Here is a 15635-nt window from a genome sequence, read left to right on the forward strand (position 1 = left end):
ACCCCAACTCGACTTATACTCGAGTCACTGTCTGTATTATGGCAACTTACATTGCCATAATACAGACAAGGGGCTGTGGGGGCTGGCAGAGAGTGTTTACTTACCTCTCCTGCAGCTCCTGTCAGCTCCCTACTTTTCCCATTTTTTTGGGGTAAAATTAGGGGCCTCGGCTTATATTCAAGTCGGCTTATACTCGAGTATATACGGTAATTGTATAAGCCTAATGTTGAAAGCTTAATGCAAAATCAAAGTAAATCTAAAAGTAATAAACATGGAAAATAAAATAGAATAAAAGTAAATCTCTTACTCCAAGAAGCGGGTTATGTAATCTCTGCTACAGCGAGACCAGGTGAGTGGGGCTGTATCATATACAAGTTGTGGTGACATGATGTGTGGTCTCTTTCCTTTTGGTTGACATTCATTGCCACTGCCATCATGCTGTACACCAAAGCTAAAAAATAACAAGTACACAAATCAGCCAGGTGAGATCAAGTGACAGAGAGCAATCATGACTTATTTTGGGATCAGTAGCTATTGTATTCTGTGTATTCCATGATGCTCGTCCGGCTGAGAATGAAGTGAAGTTCACAAATTATATACCAGCTCTTCTACAGATTACACGCTTGGCATAGAGGCTGTCTAGAGACAAAAGTCTCATCATAAAAGTTATCAAAAATACTCTAAGCAGAGAAAGAAAAAGAAAAAAATACGAAGGGGAAAATACAGCAAAGAGTATGACGAGAGCACTGAAATACCGTAACAAAACAAAAAAACATGGAGGAAAGGGTTCTATTGACTAGACAGAAAGACTGGTGCAAAACCACCTGAGGAGTAACAGTTAACTCCCCTTTAACAGTTATCTAAAAATAAATTTCTCAGTACTATCTATTAAACAGGAATTAAATATGTGCTGAAAGATTTACCAAACTGAGGATTGTATATTATCTGTAACATAAAACATGGTACCTGTGTCCCAGCTCATGAGTAACTGTGAATGCGGTGGGTAGGCCTGTATCCTCATTAATGTTACAGCTGCGATGTGGTTGGCACATGCCAGACACGTGAGAGAGTCCAAGGGTTTCACAGGGGCGATTCATGGCAGCACAGATGTCTCTTCTGCAACATCATGAAACACACAATTATGCATGTATGGGTCAAATATATTAATTTTCGCAAGAAAAATATAAGCAAAGTTAGAAATTTCCATCCTTATGAAAGTAAATATTAAAGTAAATAATGGCGACATACCAGATAGTGCTGAATTTTTTAATTTACTAGAGGGATATGATGTAAAGCAGCATTTTGGTTTGGTGTAATGTAAGACATTGTGGATTCTGTGATGGGCATGATGGAAGATTGTTTTGAATAATGTTGTAGGCCCTCTTTTGTCACCTATTGAATAGTTTCACGTTTGCATAAATTTATACCAGAAGAATTTATTTCACTTCCACTAGAACCTTTATGGATGCAGGGAGGTAAAATTAAAATTAATGTTTTGTCTTAATGTTTTCTCAAACAACTTTTGTTTTCAGCGTATATCAGACTGAGCTGGCCCATATTCATGTTTATACTGGAATCCCTGTGCAGAAACATCTGTGATATGCAAAACTGTATCAGTTAGAGCTCTAGATTTCCACGGAATCCACATATTGATTACTTTCTAGTTTGTCCACATATTGATTACTTTCTAGTTTGTCACCTGGTAAGGAGCACGGCAACGTCATGATGTAACGGATGCTCCTCGCCCTTCATATTTAGGCTCTTCTGCCACTTACAGAAGCTACGCAAAGTGTTATCGGCATGATGAGTGATTTTCAATTCCTCCTTAAAGAATGAAAATTCCAAGAACTTTAGCATTAAGAAAATATGTTTTTCTGTCTAACATGACCCTGTCTCAGTCACTTCTTTCAGCCTTTTGCACTCCCCCTCAACCATTTCCCAGATCCATAGCTTTTGTCCCCCATTACTATTTTATTTAGTCAACCACACATTTCATTCTTAACCCTATTGTCCTCACTCCCACGTCTGTCTTTTGCTTTCTCTCCTCCTCCCCTCTGCTATATTAACTACTCTAAGCTCTCTCTTGTTTACCTCCCTTTATTTTCTTGCACCACTTCCCCAGTGGTTGGTGCATGTCAGTAGGAAGTCTCTTCATGTTACCTCCTCACTCTCTAGCAGGATCAGGCGTACAATGACAATGTTTATTCTGTTCCCAATGCTAGCGTCATGGAAAAGTCCAGCTACCTGCAGTAAATGAATCAAAAGAGTGAGTGCAAGCAGAACAAAAAAAGGATGTATGGAAATACAGACAAAATAATGGAAAACGTTAACAATATCATAATTTCTTACCATATTCATGATAGTTAAGACATAGTTTTCCACGTGGTTTCTACCATGGTATTCTACCATCTTCTGGTCAGCCACAACTAGTGTCTCCACCCACTTCTCCTTGCTAATGGAACGTGGCCTGATACGACGTGTCTGGTTGTTTCTAAGCTGTGAGTGCTCCCAGCGCTCTCTTCTTTTCTCCCATTTGTTCTGGGAATTTGGATGCTCTGTTATTTAGAAATATAGGTTTAATAGGCCTATTTACAAAAAGAAAAATTAATATTTTCTGATTTGTTAAAATCACACATTAAATAATAACTTATTTGCTATTGTTCAAACCTGTGACAAGCGTGTATTTCAGCACTGGAAGGCAGACTGGGAACCTTCCACCATAAGGCCATCCTAGAATGATGGCCCAAAAATGCATTGTGTGCAAAACCCAGAGCATGATGGTTAGCCAACATCCTAGCAGTCATCAAAATTGGCTAAAAATTATTTTGCAGAAATCGCAAATAAACAGAAAGCAAACTGGTTGCATATAGCTTGCTGTGCTTTAAGGGAATGTCCACTATATTCATTTTACCAAAAAAATGCAGATTTTAACAGAAATTTGCACATACAAATTAACCTTGTTACACCGCCCATTACCACCAGACCAGAAGACAAGCAGTTATGTTACTTCCTGGCTGTTTAGCTCAGTGGAGCTAAACTCAAGAGCCAGTAATTGCCCAGAGCATTTGTTTTTAAAGGACTTCTCATTGAGCTTAATTGGGAAGTCTGTGATTGGACAGCCACAGGGCTGGGATGATGAAGGAAGGGAGGGTTTGCAAAGGCTGCAGACAAGAGATCTGCAGCTTTTGCAGGCTTTTTTTCAATGTATTCCCAATTAAAAAAAAAGAATAATTAAATACATGCATGATTTCATAGAGGATTTTTATCTACTAGATGTTTTTTTTTTGTAAGTTGTAAGCACTTACCTTTATGCAGGTTTTGTTTAATCATCTATATTGAATGTTTTGTTTTTTAAATATTTTTTCTTTGTTAACCAGGACTGCCATCCTGAAATGTGGGGACTCTTATAAAACCACTAGTTGGGGCCCCTCCCAGTCATTATCTCCCAAATAAGTATAAATATTCAGCTACACAGACACATGCTCATAAACATTTCCACAGACAGACACAAGCATTCACCAGGGCCGAATTAAAAGCCCATTGGGCCTGGTGCTCACCATTATACATGTTGGTGGGTCCTCTTGCACTGTGTACTTCGAGAAGGTAATGTAATGTAACATCCCACCAACACTGCTGCTAAGTTGAAGGGGAGCGGGCAGTGCCCTCAGTTGAGGGGCATGCTCCAGTGGAGAACGTCAATGCTCTCCAGTTGTGAAGATCTTTCTGTCTACTAAACTGGACCCTTTTTGGACCTCATTTCCACTATTGCCTGCAGCCCCCAGCAATTTTGAGTGATCTTAAGTCATTATCCAACACAAAATCACTCTCACCTGCCTGGCTGGCTGGTGCACATTCACAACGCAATGTGCAGCCGGGCAACTTTCCCAGCAATTCTCACTTCTCCTTTCTATTAAGTGTGAGGTACTCTGCTGTGCATTGTTAGTGAAGACACAGTAACCAGGCAAGTGAGATAATGGTTGATTCCAGCCCAAGATCACTCAAAATGACTCAGACAGGGAAAATGAGGGAAGGTTATGGAGAAAAATAGTAAAAGAAAAAAAAAAATCAATGTGGATGATTAACCAAACACTTATTAAACTGAACGTAAGTACACATTATAGCATTGGTTCTTCAATGAAATAAATTCAATGTATTACAGTCTTATTACATATTCTGAACAAGAATACTTCAAACTGGACAATCCATCTATTTGTAAATGCCAGGGTTGTATTGGCCAAGAGCAATATGGGTAATGCAACCTAAGCATGTGCCAATATTTTCATGTGAACAATTAATTGTGCATTGTTATATAAAGATGGCAAGTACAATCAGCTAATTGTCTTCCACAAAAGCTATTCGGGTGATAGCATTCTGATTGAGACGAGTGGTGTAACCTTATTTGAACACATGACGACAAATATTATCACACAATATCCTACTGTCAAACTTAGTACTCAAAATTTGTCTAGAGAGACATGTTTAAAAATGCAAAAATGCCAAAAAGAATGTCACCATACCCATTATCTGTTATCATCACAGAATTATCACAAACTCATTACTTTAATTTAAGTTAATTAAATCCATGTTTATTTAATCAATCATGTTTTATAACAATAAAGTGTATGTCCTCAAAATGTCCTTATCGTTGTTTTTAGTTTTTTTTCTCTCTTTATGCCAAATGTATTTTAATGACCCCCCTCCCACCCATCTTATCTTTATTTATTAATTTATTTTCTTCCTTTTGCAGGACGTCATAATGTCTGCTATTTGCCCTATAGTGAAATTCATTTTACGGATGAATTCTGGATAGATTTAACTGCCAAATTAAGCAAACCTTTACTTAAGTGGACTCTCTGTGTCATCTCAAAGACGTTGTTTCAGGTGTCAAGTCCATGGGCAGCATCTTTGCTAAAGCTGTTAAACCATTTGGAAATTTAACACCCTAATTGGGTCTCTGGGCACCCTTCTGCACTGCCTCCACTCACCTAGCTTTACTGCTATAATGATGAAAAAATGTTCTCTTGGAACTCCGGTGATAGGTTGAGGGTTTTACCTATCTCTGGCTGCACATTGTCAGTCACATTCTCTCTGCCTCTCACTGGCCATCTATTGTGAGTAACAGCAGGGTATGAGGCAGTGTGGACAGATGTTGGAGGACCCAACTTTGGTGTTAAACTGTTTGAAAACGGTTTAACATCTTACGGTTATATTGCACCCAGGGACTCCAGTCCCAAAACAACTTTATTAAGATGAAGTTGTTTTGAGAGTGAAGAATCCCTTAAAGCTTCATTGTGAAGTTTTGGCAAGCAGTTCCTACTTTTCCTTATCTAATTTATGAAAGCTAGAGTGCTCAGGAAAAAAATTAAAATAAATTCAGACACAAGGAGCTATATAGAAGCAGATTAGATAATGTTCACTTTGGAGGTGCAATACATTATATTTAAGAGATACTACACACCAAAACAACTTTTTCTTAAAGAAGTGGTTTTGGTGTATATATCATTCCCCTGCAGTCTAGATGCTGAATTCTTAGCCATGTGGGAGTTAAAGTATGCAGTTCTTGACATATCTGCCTTGGCTGTGACTTATACTGCTCACTACACATGTCCTGAAAAATAAATCTTATTTTAAATGAACAATACGATTTATTTAGAATGTCTTATCTCCTACTCTGATAATTGCCTGCTTGAGACTGCAGCAGCACTATGTGTGTGAGCAATGTTAAATTAACAGGGAACTTCTACAGAAAATACACTGTGCAGGGTAAGATCTGTTGTTTTTTTAAATGTAAGTTCTGTGAGTCAGAGCCAGGGAAGAATTGGCTAAGACTGCGTAAACAAAGTGACTTAACGCTTATATTATTATTTATAAAGCACCAAACAATTCCGCACCGCAGTCAAAAAAAGTGGACTAACAGAGAAGTATTTGCAACAATGACAAGTTGGACGCACAGGAACAGAGAGTGCAGAAGGCCCAGCTCAAATCAGCTTGCCAAAATTTGAGAAGACAACAAGCATATAATCTGCACACCAAAACCACTTTATTAAGCCAAAATTGTTTTAGTTTTGGTGTTTATAGTGTATCTTAAATCTAACAAATAAGCTATGCTTTCAGTTTGACTACTTATGTCAAGAAGAAGAAAAAAACACTTTGAATTCCTGACAATTCTCACTAATAATGTTTTTGGTCATACATTGTCTCTTTAAGTATCACTATCTACCTGAAAAAAAACTGTGATTTACACCTTTTGAGTGAATCTGAAGTGAAAAAAAACCCTGTTCTAAATACAAGAGTGTTCTTATAAATGCAACTATTTAAAATATGTGAAGACATAATGAACCAAATCATGAACCAAATCAGAACATTTTGATATTCTACACATTGCTATACATGTCTTTGAAGTAGCAGGCCCGTGTTAAGGCTAAATATGAGCCATGAGATTGTATGTGTCTTCTTACCCCTAACACCACATTGTTTGTAGCCAGTCGGTCCTTCTGTCTTAAACTCTTCCAGGTGACGCCTGTAGATTCGATGGGGCATTGACTCTCCTGAAGATGGTGAAGTTTCCATTGGTTCAATGAGGAAGTCCTCTTGTGCCAGCTGGAAAACCCCCCTCTGTAACATAAAAGACATGGATAGGATGGATAATTGATATGTTGTAAGGATATTCTGCTGGTCACTGCAAGAGTTAAGGAAGAAAGTGACAGTGAATGTATCCCCTGAGGGGAAATGGATGCACCACTACTTGTGATAATAAACTGAACATCACAAACCAGATGTGTGGACACGTCAGACAGCGGACACCTGGCATCTCATCACTGTACCAAACACATCAGACAGCGCACACCTGGAATTCTACTCCCCCCCAGACATGTTAGACTTTGTACATCTGGAATTCCCTACTAAACACACCAATCCCAATTCATTCCCAAATAATAGCCAGATGCACTCTTCTCTCTGTAGCTTACCCTGTGCAACAACGTGTTTTTTAATGTCTCACTCAAAAATGTTAAGGTGTAGATATTTTATATGAATTGAGTCAATTAACACAAACATTAAACTTACCAGTCCACTGCATATACTGACAGCAGCCTTCCCCATGAAGTGGTTTTGATCTTGCACCTCCCCCCTCATGTGGCAGTAACTCGGGGTCCAGGTACGTATTCTCGCCTCTCGTATACCTCCATTGTGCCACTCACTTACATAGCCAGGGGACAGCAACTGGTGGTTCTGGGTAAGGTTAAAGATCAGCTCGACTCCCTGGTACTTGATTGCATAGTAAGCAGGGGGAGCAGAATGGGGAGATATACCTCTCTTTTTTATTATCCGGGGTGAAAGATCAAAGGTCAGAAAAGAGCCCTGTTCATCCACACGGACAGGGTGAACAATTTCAGAGTCCAAAGAGAATCGGAGAGGAACATCTGCAACTGTGGGAAAATCAAAACAGACAACACTATAAAGTTAATATATAAGGAATATTATTTATTAGTCTTAAAACAAAATGACAAATTCGGAAAATGTTGTGCCAAACGGTATCCTTAATCACCTTTTATATAGGGATATGATTGTGAACATAACCTGGAAACCTATAAACTGTGTATAATGCAGGTCTAATTATAGAGCTGCGGAAACTCTGTTTTTATGCTGTATATAGCATGACATTTTTATGCTTTTTAAGATGTTTTCTTTTATACCAAATATAGGGTGTAAAATTATTTATGATGCTTGTCTCCATTCTCTGTATGCTAATACTGGCAGCTGAGGGGACCCTTTGGCATTTCACTCTGCAATCTATAACAGAGTGCTGTCTTCCTCACCACTAGAAAGAAAATTACTTGTACTCCTTTATTTTTTTGATGTTGTTGTTGCAATAGTTTTTAAATATTCCTGGTGACTCCAAAAAACAGGACAGTGTCAAAACTGCAGCTACATTAGCCCAAGTACCAAGGCTCACTTCTCACAGACGAGAGTGAACATGGCCTGTCCCATAACAAGGCACGTACTAGGGTACAGAGACACGGGAGGTACATGCTGGGACATATGTCCCAACACAGGCAACTCCTAGACCGATAAAAGTTATCAATCAGGCTAAGGCCCTGAGCACAAGATCCAGAGCTAAGACGAAACATGTCATTATAAAGGGTTAAACTTGAAGAATACAACACAAGGTGTGCGGGTTGCATGTACTGAAAGAACCATTACTGATACTGTCCAGGTTAAAGAGACATACTGTAAACAAAGCGACAAGTTTGTACTCTAATACCCTTTTCTTGTTTCTGTACCCCCACCCTGAACAGCAAAATAAAAATTGTCAAATTGGAAAAAAAAATATTCCTGGTGAAATTTAAAAAAAACTTTTAGTTAATCCATTAATTCCAGTCTTTATGTTATAAATCAGCACCTTGAAGTATGCGTTCATTACAAGCATCTGTGATATAGTAGTGTGGTGTAAATCCAATCATGATGGGTTTGTTCTACGTAGGGAATAAAATTAATCCAGATTAAATATTGCAAACAAAGGTTACATGTGGTCATTGTTTTCAGAGTCTGTATGTGCAGAACTTCTGCCTGAAACTCTGCATATCCATTGATATTTGCACTTTAGTGCCTGGGGGCTATTTTGACCCCATAGCACATGTACAAAAAATAAGCCTGTCGTCAGCACACTGGTAACATACATAATGAGGTTCTCCCTTGCAGGCTGCGCATCTGCTAGGGGATTTTTTTTAAAACAAATCCCCTCCATCTCCTCCCTCACTGATCAGAGTGCGCCCGTGCGCTCTGAATCAGTGAAACAGTCCAAAAAAATGCCTCTCTGTGAGAAGCATTTTACTGGATCACGATGGAGAGGGAGGCTGTGACATCGGACGGGACGTCGTTTCCAGAAAGTGGAGCTTCACCTGGCATTCCTTCCAGGTAAGTTTCTAGGTTATTTAGTAGGGTTTTATGGGGGGAGGGGGGTGTGGGAGCCTTATGAGTAATAAAACTTATAAAGAACGGTACATGCAGTGATAACACCACAAAATAATAAATAAATGAATAAAAAAGAAGAGTAGCAGCTACACACCCACTCTAGCGACTTGATGAGTTATATACTCAGAAATGGAAAATAGGGTGTGTGCGCTTAAAAATATAAAACTGGATAAATGATATAGGAATTATCAAAAACCATTTATTAATTAGGTAAAAAATAAATAAGCAGAGGACTAATTCCGATCACCACTGTTATATCTTAACCGGACAATTAAATACAAAAGTATCATAACACAGAATAACAAAAAATAAATGACACCAAATGTATCCACAAACTAACTGCACTGAATGGCCGAAAAGATGGAATGACCTCAATATAAAGAATATATAGAGGTCCGATCACTAAGTGAAGGTAGGGTGGATACAAAAAAGCAAAAAAATTATATACCAATAAACACAATAATAATAATAAGTAGGAAAAATATATATCTGTCCTCGGTGTGGGCCCCCACCTGAGGTAGATATAACCAGAAAATAAATAAATGAAATATGTATAAATAAAAAACAAAAGACAAGAAACAATAATACTAAGTGAAATAAAATAAAATGAAAAAACAGTAAATGTCCGGAAGTCCTCCCTGGGTAGGCAGAATAAAGGTGATGTCGGGCGGATCAAAGAGCAACCAAATAAACCCTCGTTATGGGAACGCCAACTCTCTCACACTGCGGTCGGAATCTTCAAAAAAGACCACAGTGGAGGTGAAGCCGGGAAGATGAACAAAGTAGGTGCAGAGTGATACAGCAACCGCCCAGACAGCAACCAGTAGATAGAGCCCGCGGTCGGTATTTTTAAAAAAGACCGCGGTATTCAGCCAAAGATGAAGACAGGACGTCAGACCCAGGGGAAATGGAAAGAAAGGAACAGCCAGCAGCCCACAGATCGACGCGTTTCGTCCCAAACTGTGGGACTTTATCAAGATCAGTACTTGTGCATAGATCACCACCCAGGGTTTAAATAACTGCTCACGATAAAACCAGCAGGTAAACCCCGGAGTGGATAATTATCAGTAATCAAGCTACATCAGTGAAACCTGTTAAACATAGAACAAGTGCTGATAGTATATACAATATGAGTAATGCCAAGAAGGGCATTCTAAACTAAAAGATATATTTTAAAAAGGGGGTTAAAGTAACCCATTATGGGCTGATCTGTTTGTTAATATTGCAATATGTCTCATCCAAAGTAAAACAAAAAAAGAAAAGAAAATTAATATGGAAGAGTGTGCTTTGTGCATTGTACAAAGACTCATATATCTACTAAATATGCAGAATTACAGATAATATTAACCTAATTGATTCTAATTGTTGGCCTTAAAACAAACAAAAAAACATTTACGTAACAAATTAGATATGAAAATGTGCTAAACCAGCCAAAACAATGCCAGAACAGTTATTTCAACAATTATTATCTGACTCTTGACACATATTTTGATTCAGCATAGCACACGTGACAGGTTTAACTTCATGAAATTGAGTTTCTTGTTAGCCAAACTGAGTTGAGCTTGCATTGCTAGCAGGGACGGATTTACATGTCAGGTGCCTGTAGTCACAAAACAGGTGGCCACTGTTCACTAACCCAAAAATAAGGCAGATAAAGTATAAATTAATTTATTAACCAGATATTGCAGGCCTAAAGAAATCTAAAAACCATATATGCATTATTTGACAACTGTTGAGTTCAAATGTATGTATGTATGTATGTATGTCTGTGCATATTTCTGAACTGCTTGTAATAATATGTGTTTGAATCTATAAGTGAATGTATGCAGCTGAGTAAACGCATGCCAAGATAAATATAATGTTAGAAGTGGTTTGGGTAAGGGGGGGGGGGGGGGGGGGGAGGGTGTAGACTCTCCACTGAAGCTGAAAATGCATTGATTTGTATAATTGCAATATGCAAATTAGGAACTTGCAAACAAGTAACCAGTTACATCTGTCCATAGGTTAGAAACTTGTGATTGTATTATATATTTGATGCATTAATTATAATTGCGTGTTCTCCAATGATTCTTTATATTTCTATATTAAATGGTGTTCACCACATGTGTAAAGACATGTCACCAATGGCTAGTCCCTGCCTGGAAGAAGAAGGCACCAGCAGATAGGCCTCCGCACTGAGGGGGGGTGGAAGATATAGCATGACCCTGGTCTCAGCAAGGATGCCTTTCTGAATTGTCAGACCCACATGCCTGTGGGAATTTCATTAAAGGGGAATTAAAAGTATGAGAGGGGTTAAAGATATAGTACAAGTACAAAGGCCCTTTTGGAATATTGGGGTAAATTTACCATTTGAGTACAAAGGGTATTTTATGATTATGGAGTTTAGAGGTGGCTTAAATTTAGTTTGAGGTACATGAGGAGTTTACTTTCAGATTTAGGCTTTGAGTGCTAGGAAATCCGTTCCTGATTGTTAGTTAACATAATGCTAAGAAATACTAGAACAGCAGAAATGTATTATAACAATAGCAGATGTGTTAGTCCACTACTCAATGAGAATCCATCCACATAAAGGAACAATATTGCAGGCATTACAAAGCTCCTTACATTATAGGCTACCATTGCGGTTTCCCCAGTGGTACCTCTAAATAGACACACTTTTCCTTTTTTTCAGATGAGGACAACAAAATATTGTTGAGTTTATACATTTTTTATTCATTATTATTTTTTAATTAACTTCTTAATTAACTTCTTCTTCAGATCCAGTAATGGTCCTCAGGCCAAAAATATAGTGAACTAAAACAGATTCTTTCTAATGCTATGTATCTGAACAATGCTACTGAAACACTGCCACAGGTGTCAGAAGGAATCAGAAAGGGGTAAGGGATAGTTCAAAGCATATTTGCAATCTGAATATTAGCTTAAATGTAATTTAAAAAAAAAACCTTACTATGTACGCATGATGGTCCAACCTGGTCAGGACAGGATGACAACCGGCGTAGGACTCCCAGCCAACACGTCCCTAAAATGACTATAATCACATATGTGTCCCTTCCACACTGTGCCTTTGCCCTGCCGGACATTTGGGAGCCGAATAAGTCAGCACGCTACCATTAGGGAACTCATTCAGGCACAGTGCACCCGCCTGGGAGCTAACCAGAAACAACATGGAACTGTGCATCGGATCGCGGGATGCCACAATCCGGTGAAACCATTTGGGTAGTACTCAGTCCCAGGACCATCATTGGAAGAGGAATAAAGGAGGTGACAAGGCATCTGATGACACCAAGGACTTGAGGGAGCTCCCTGCTCCGTAGCTAAAGGAAGCCATCATTAGTGACCAGGATTTCCAACCACACAGCCTGGAACCCAGCACCAGATCGGAGAATGGTTGCACCCCGACCAAACTTCTCCTAATGATTGTTCAGGCGAGACGCCTCCAATCCAGATGCTTTGTGGACGGTTTGCTCTTGCACTTCGAGAGCTTTCCTGGTATGTGTGCGGCTTGGGGATAACCTGGGGAAATGTGTTATTTTGGGGATTCTGTAGTAAGCGCCCTGATGTCTGGTAGTTAATGAAATAATCTGGTTGTGATTCAGTTATGCCCCAGACACCAAGGCGTCGGGGTGGGGAATGTATAGTGTGCTTTGATGACCCCCTGTTGTGGATCTGTGTATATAAACTGGCCTGTTGCTAAAGTTGTTTATGCTTTACCCTTCATCAATCCTTGGCTGGGATTTGGAATCTTAGCTATAATCACTCTAAACCTCCTGTACCAAGGAAAGGGAATACTTGGCGGAGATACTCAGTCCGAGTATAGGAGCTCCGTCACAATATGTAAATAAACTCACACCCTTGTCATATGTAATCATTTTGACGTGTGCTTGTTATAGTACACACATTTATTTAACATTAAAAAGGAAACTTTTCTTTTTCAAACTGCGCTACCGGAATTGATATCAACTGTGTATATTTTGTAATACACTCATATAAAGCTTTGGTCTCCGTAGTTGTTGATGTAGTTCCACAGCAGCTGGACAACTATTTGCTTATTACCCCAAAACTTTACATTATTCATTAATTTGATTGATCTAAACTTCCTGTCCAAGTCTTAGCAAAGACAGTTTGATTTGAAACCTCATAAGAATTTGTGTTCAAATGAGAATTCCGTGTACACTTCTTATCACCTTAAAAGCCTTGTGTGAACTGGAATGCATGTCACATTACTTAGCCAAGTGCTTCTAGCATACATCAGCAGTGGCACTTAGACTGACACCGTTATAGCTCTGCTGACTCCACTCCCTGATACTTCCTCCATTTATATGCTGATTTGCGGCGGTTAACCAAGTTTAAAAGCCACAATGCAGGGCAAGGTGTAAGAGTGTAAATACCCTTTATATCTATAAGATGCCAAGTTGGCATCTTAGCAAGCTTGGCGAAACATTAGCATAGCATCGCAAGGGACAACTTTGCATATTCTGATCTGCAGGCTCAAATGACTTTACGTGTAAAGCTTTGGAATTTTGGCATGTCGACACACCATCACTAACTTAAAATTAAAGGTACACTATAGTCACAGAAACACTACAGCTTAATGTAGTAGTTTTGGTGTATATAGCATGTCCCTGCAGCCATGGCCGGATTAACATAGGGGCTGATGGTCCAGGCCAATGCCTATGGAATAGGCCCATTGAATTTTTTTTTTTTTTTTAAATCACTAAGTCTTCATTGAATACTATTCTGCCAATCTACTTCCTCAATACTTTCCTTACCTTTTGTGTCACTTTACCCCACTCCCTCTAGCATGTAAGCTCATTGAGCCGGGCCCTCAACCCCTCTGTTTCTGTGCGTCAAACTTGTCTGGTTACAACTACATGTTTGTTAGTCCACCTATTGTAAAGCGCTATGTAATTTGTTGGCGCTATATAAATATAATAATAATAATAATTTTTAATAAAAACATTTTTTGTTTACTACTCTTCACATGCTCTTGCTTAAGTATGGAAACTTAAGAGGAATGTAGGGGAACACAACTGGTGTGGACTGGTTGACAATGAAATTAGTTAAGGTAAAGCTGACTTTGCAAGTGTTCTTGCTGCTTCATGACTGCTGACCCATCACACATATTACCACCGTTGCCCCCTCCCCACTAATACACCGAACACCTTCTTAGTGGGTAAGGGAAACGGCCAAAGCTCTATTAAATTTTAATCTTTAACATTATCCAAAAACCCTGTCAGCTGTTGAGTGGATGCCCAACAGACAGTTCTCCAACCTTTTTACCAAGAGTCTAAACAGCTGGCACTTGCCATCAGCTCCCTTGCAGGCTGTCATCTCACAAAAGCGACTCTTTGTCTTATCCTTTTTTCCCTCTGCGCTGTCCAGGATACTCCCAAGCTGTGACAAAACATGACATGCGCATTATCGTCCTTTTGGCCTATTCCTGTTATAAATCAATTAGAGACCTTCAAGACTTACAGACACATGAATTTCCACGGCAAAATATTCTACGGCTTTATTAAATATATAAATAATAAAATATAAATTTAAAAGGTCATTGTCAACAACGATTAGAAAGACATCCCCCCAATTAACATAACTATACACCAAGACAATGACCTAAACCATTTTACAGAATACATCCATATAACCATGTAACATAGTATAAATAACATAAACATTAACATAGCCACCCAGGGCATCCATTTCCAATTGTAGGGGCATACCAAGACACCCCTACACCATTATCACAGCCACCAAGGGCATCCCTTTCCACTGTAGGGGCATACCAAGACACCCCTACACCATTATCCCAGCCACCAAGGGCATCCATTTCCAGTGTAGGGGCATACCGAGACACTCCTACACCCCCAGGTTCGGAGCTACCGACGAGCTCGAACCTACCACCAAATCCAAAGGTAAGTATTCCTCCTGACCTATCCCACTTACCAAAAACCGACCTACCCCCCAATTAACCTAATCCATCCCCCGCCACAGCACAGAGCTTGACCACCTCAAGCCACCTGGGCGCCCCCACCCCGAATGAACAACGCCTGTCTCAAGCCTTCCTGGAAGCCCAAGTTGAGAAAATCTAAACCCACCCCGGAGAGATGCACGCCATCACGCCTGAAATATCCCGGCAACATATTCTCCAGCTCCCTATGTCTTACTACTACCCCACCAGACCTTTTAATAAAAATCGCCACCAACTTATTAAACTTGCGTCTACATCTCGCCATAGCTGAGAAATCCTGTGCATGACGCCAATGGAAACGCGGTACCGTTTCCGACCATACAATAACCACCCCGGGAAGTAAGGACCTCAACTTATCCACGTCCCTCTTTATACAACAAACTAATTCCCTTTGTGGTACCAGACCAAAATCATTCCCCCCGCGTGTAACAATATGAATTCGGGAACCTCCCCCTGACCGATCTTCCGAAATAATTCCAAACATATGTCTATCCAACCAAAACCCCGGAAACCAAACCATAACAATCGTAAAACATCCGTCGGAAAGCCCAGCTTCGTGCCTTGTCTCCGAACTGCCGCTCTTCGTTCCGCCCAGTAGACATAGGAATGGCCTACTATCCATGCGACTCCACCTGAAAATGAAAGAAATAACTTGTAACCACCGGGCCATCGTAACGTGTATCCCTTAGCA

At 39.6% G+C, this 15635-nt stretch overlaps 1 protein-coding gene across 3 annotated transcripts in view; it reads right to left on the reverse strand.

Moving 5' to 3' along the window:
* The window catches only part of LOC134603081 (A disintegrin and metalloproteinase with thrombospondin motifs 7-like), a 68716-nt gene that overhangs the window by 33899 nt on the left and 19182 nt on the right, over positions 1-15635 (reverse strand). For 2 of the 3 annotated variants that reach the window (XM_063448708.1, XM_063448709.1), the window contains exons 2-8: positions 7066-7427; positions 6459-6615; positions 2350-2555; positions 2161-2244; positions 1700-1824; positions 967-1116; positions 308-451 (exon numbers count right to left, since the gene is read on the reverse strand). In XM_063448708.1, coding sequence (XP_063304778.1) covers positions 308-451; positions 967-1116; positions 1700-1824; positions 2161-2244; positions 2350-2555; positions 6459-6615; positions 7066-7427 — 1228 coding nt within the window. The other variant, XM_063448710.1, reaches the window with a different exon arrangement.

This window comes from Pelobates fuscus, chromosome 3 (genome assembly GCF_036172605.1).
Source record: "Pelobates fuscus isolate aPelFus1 chromosome 3, aPelFus1.pri, whole genome shotgun sequence".
In the NCBI taxonomy this organism is placed as follows: domain Eukaryota; kingdom Metazoa; phylum Chordata; class Amphibia; order Anura; family Pelobatidae; genus Pelobates; species Pelobates fuscus.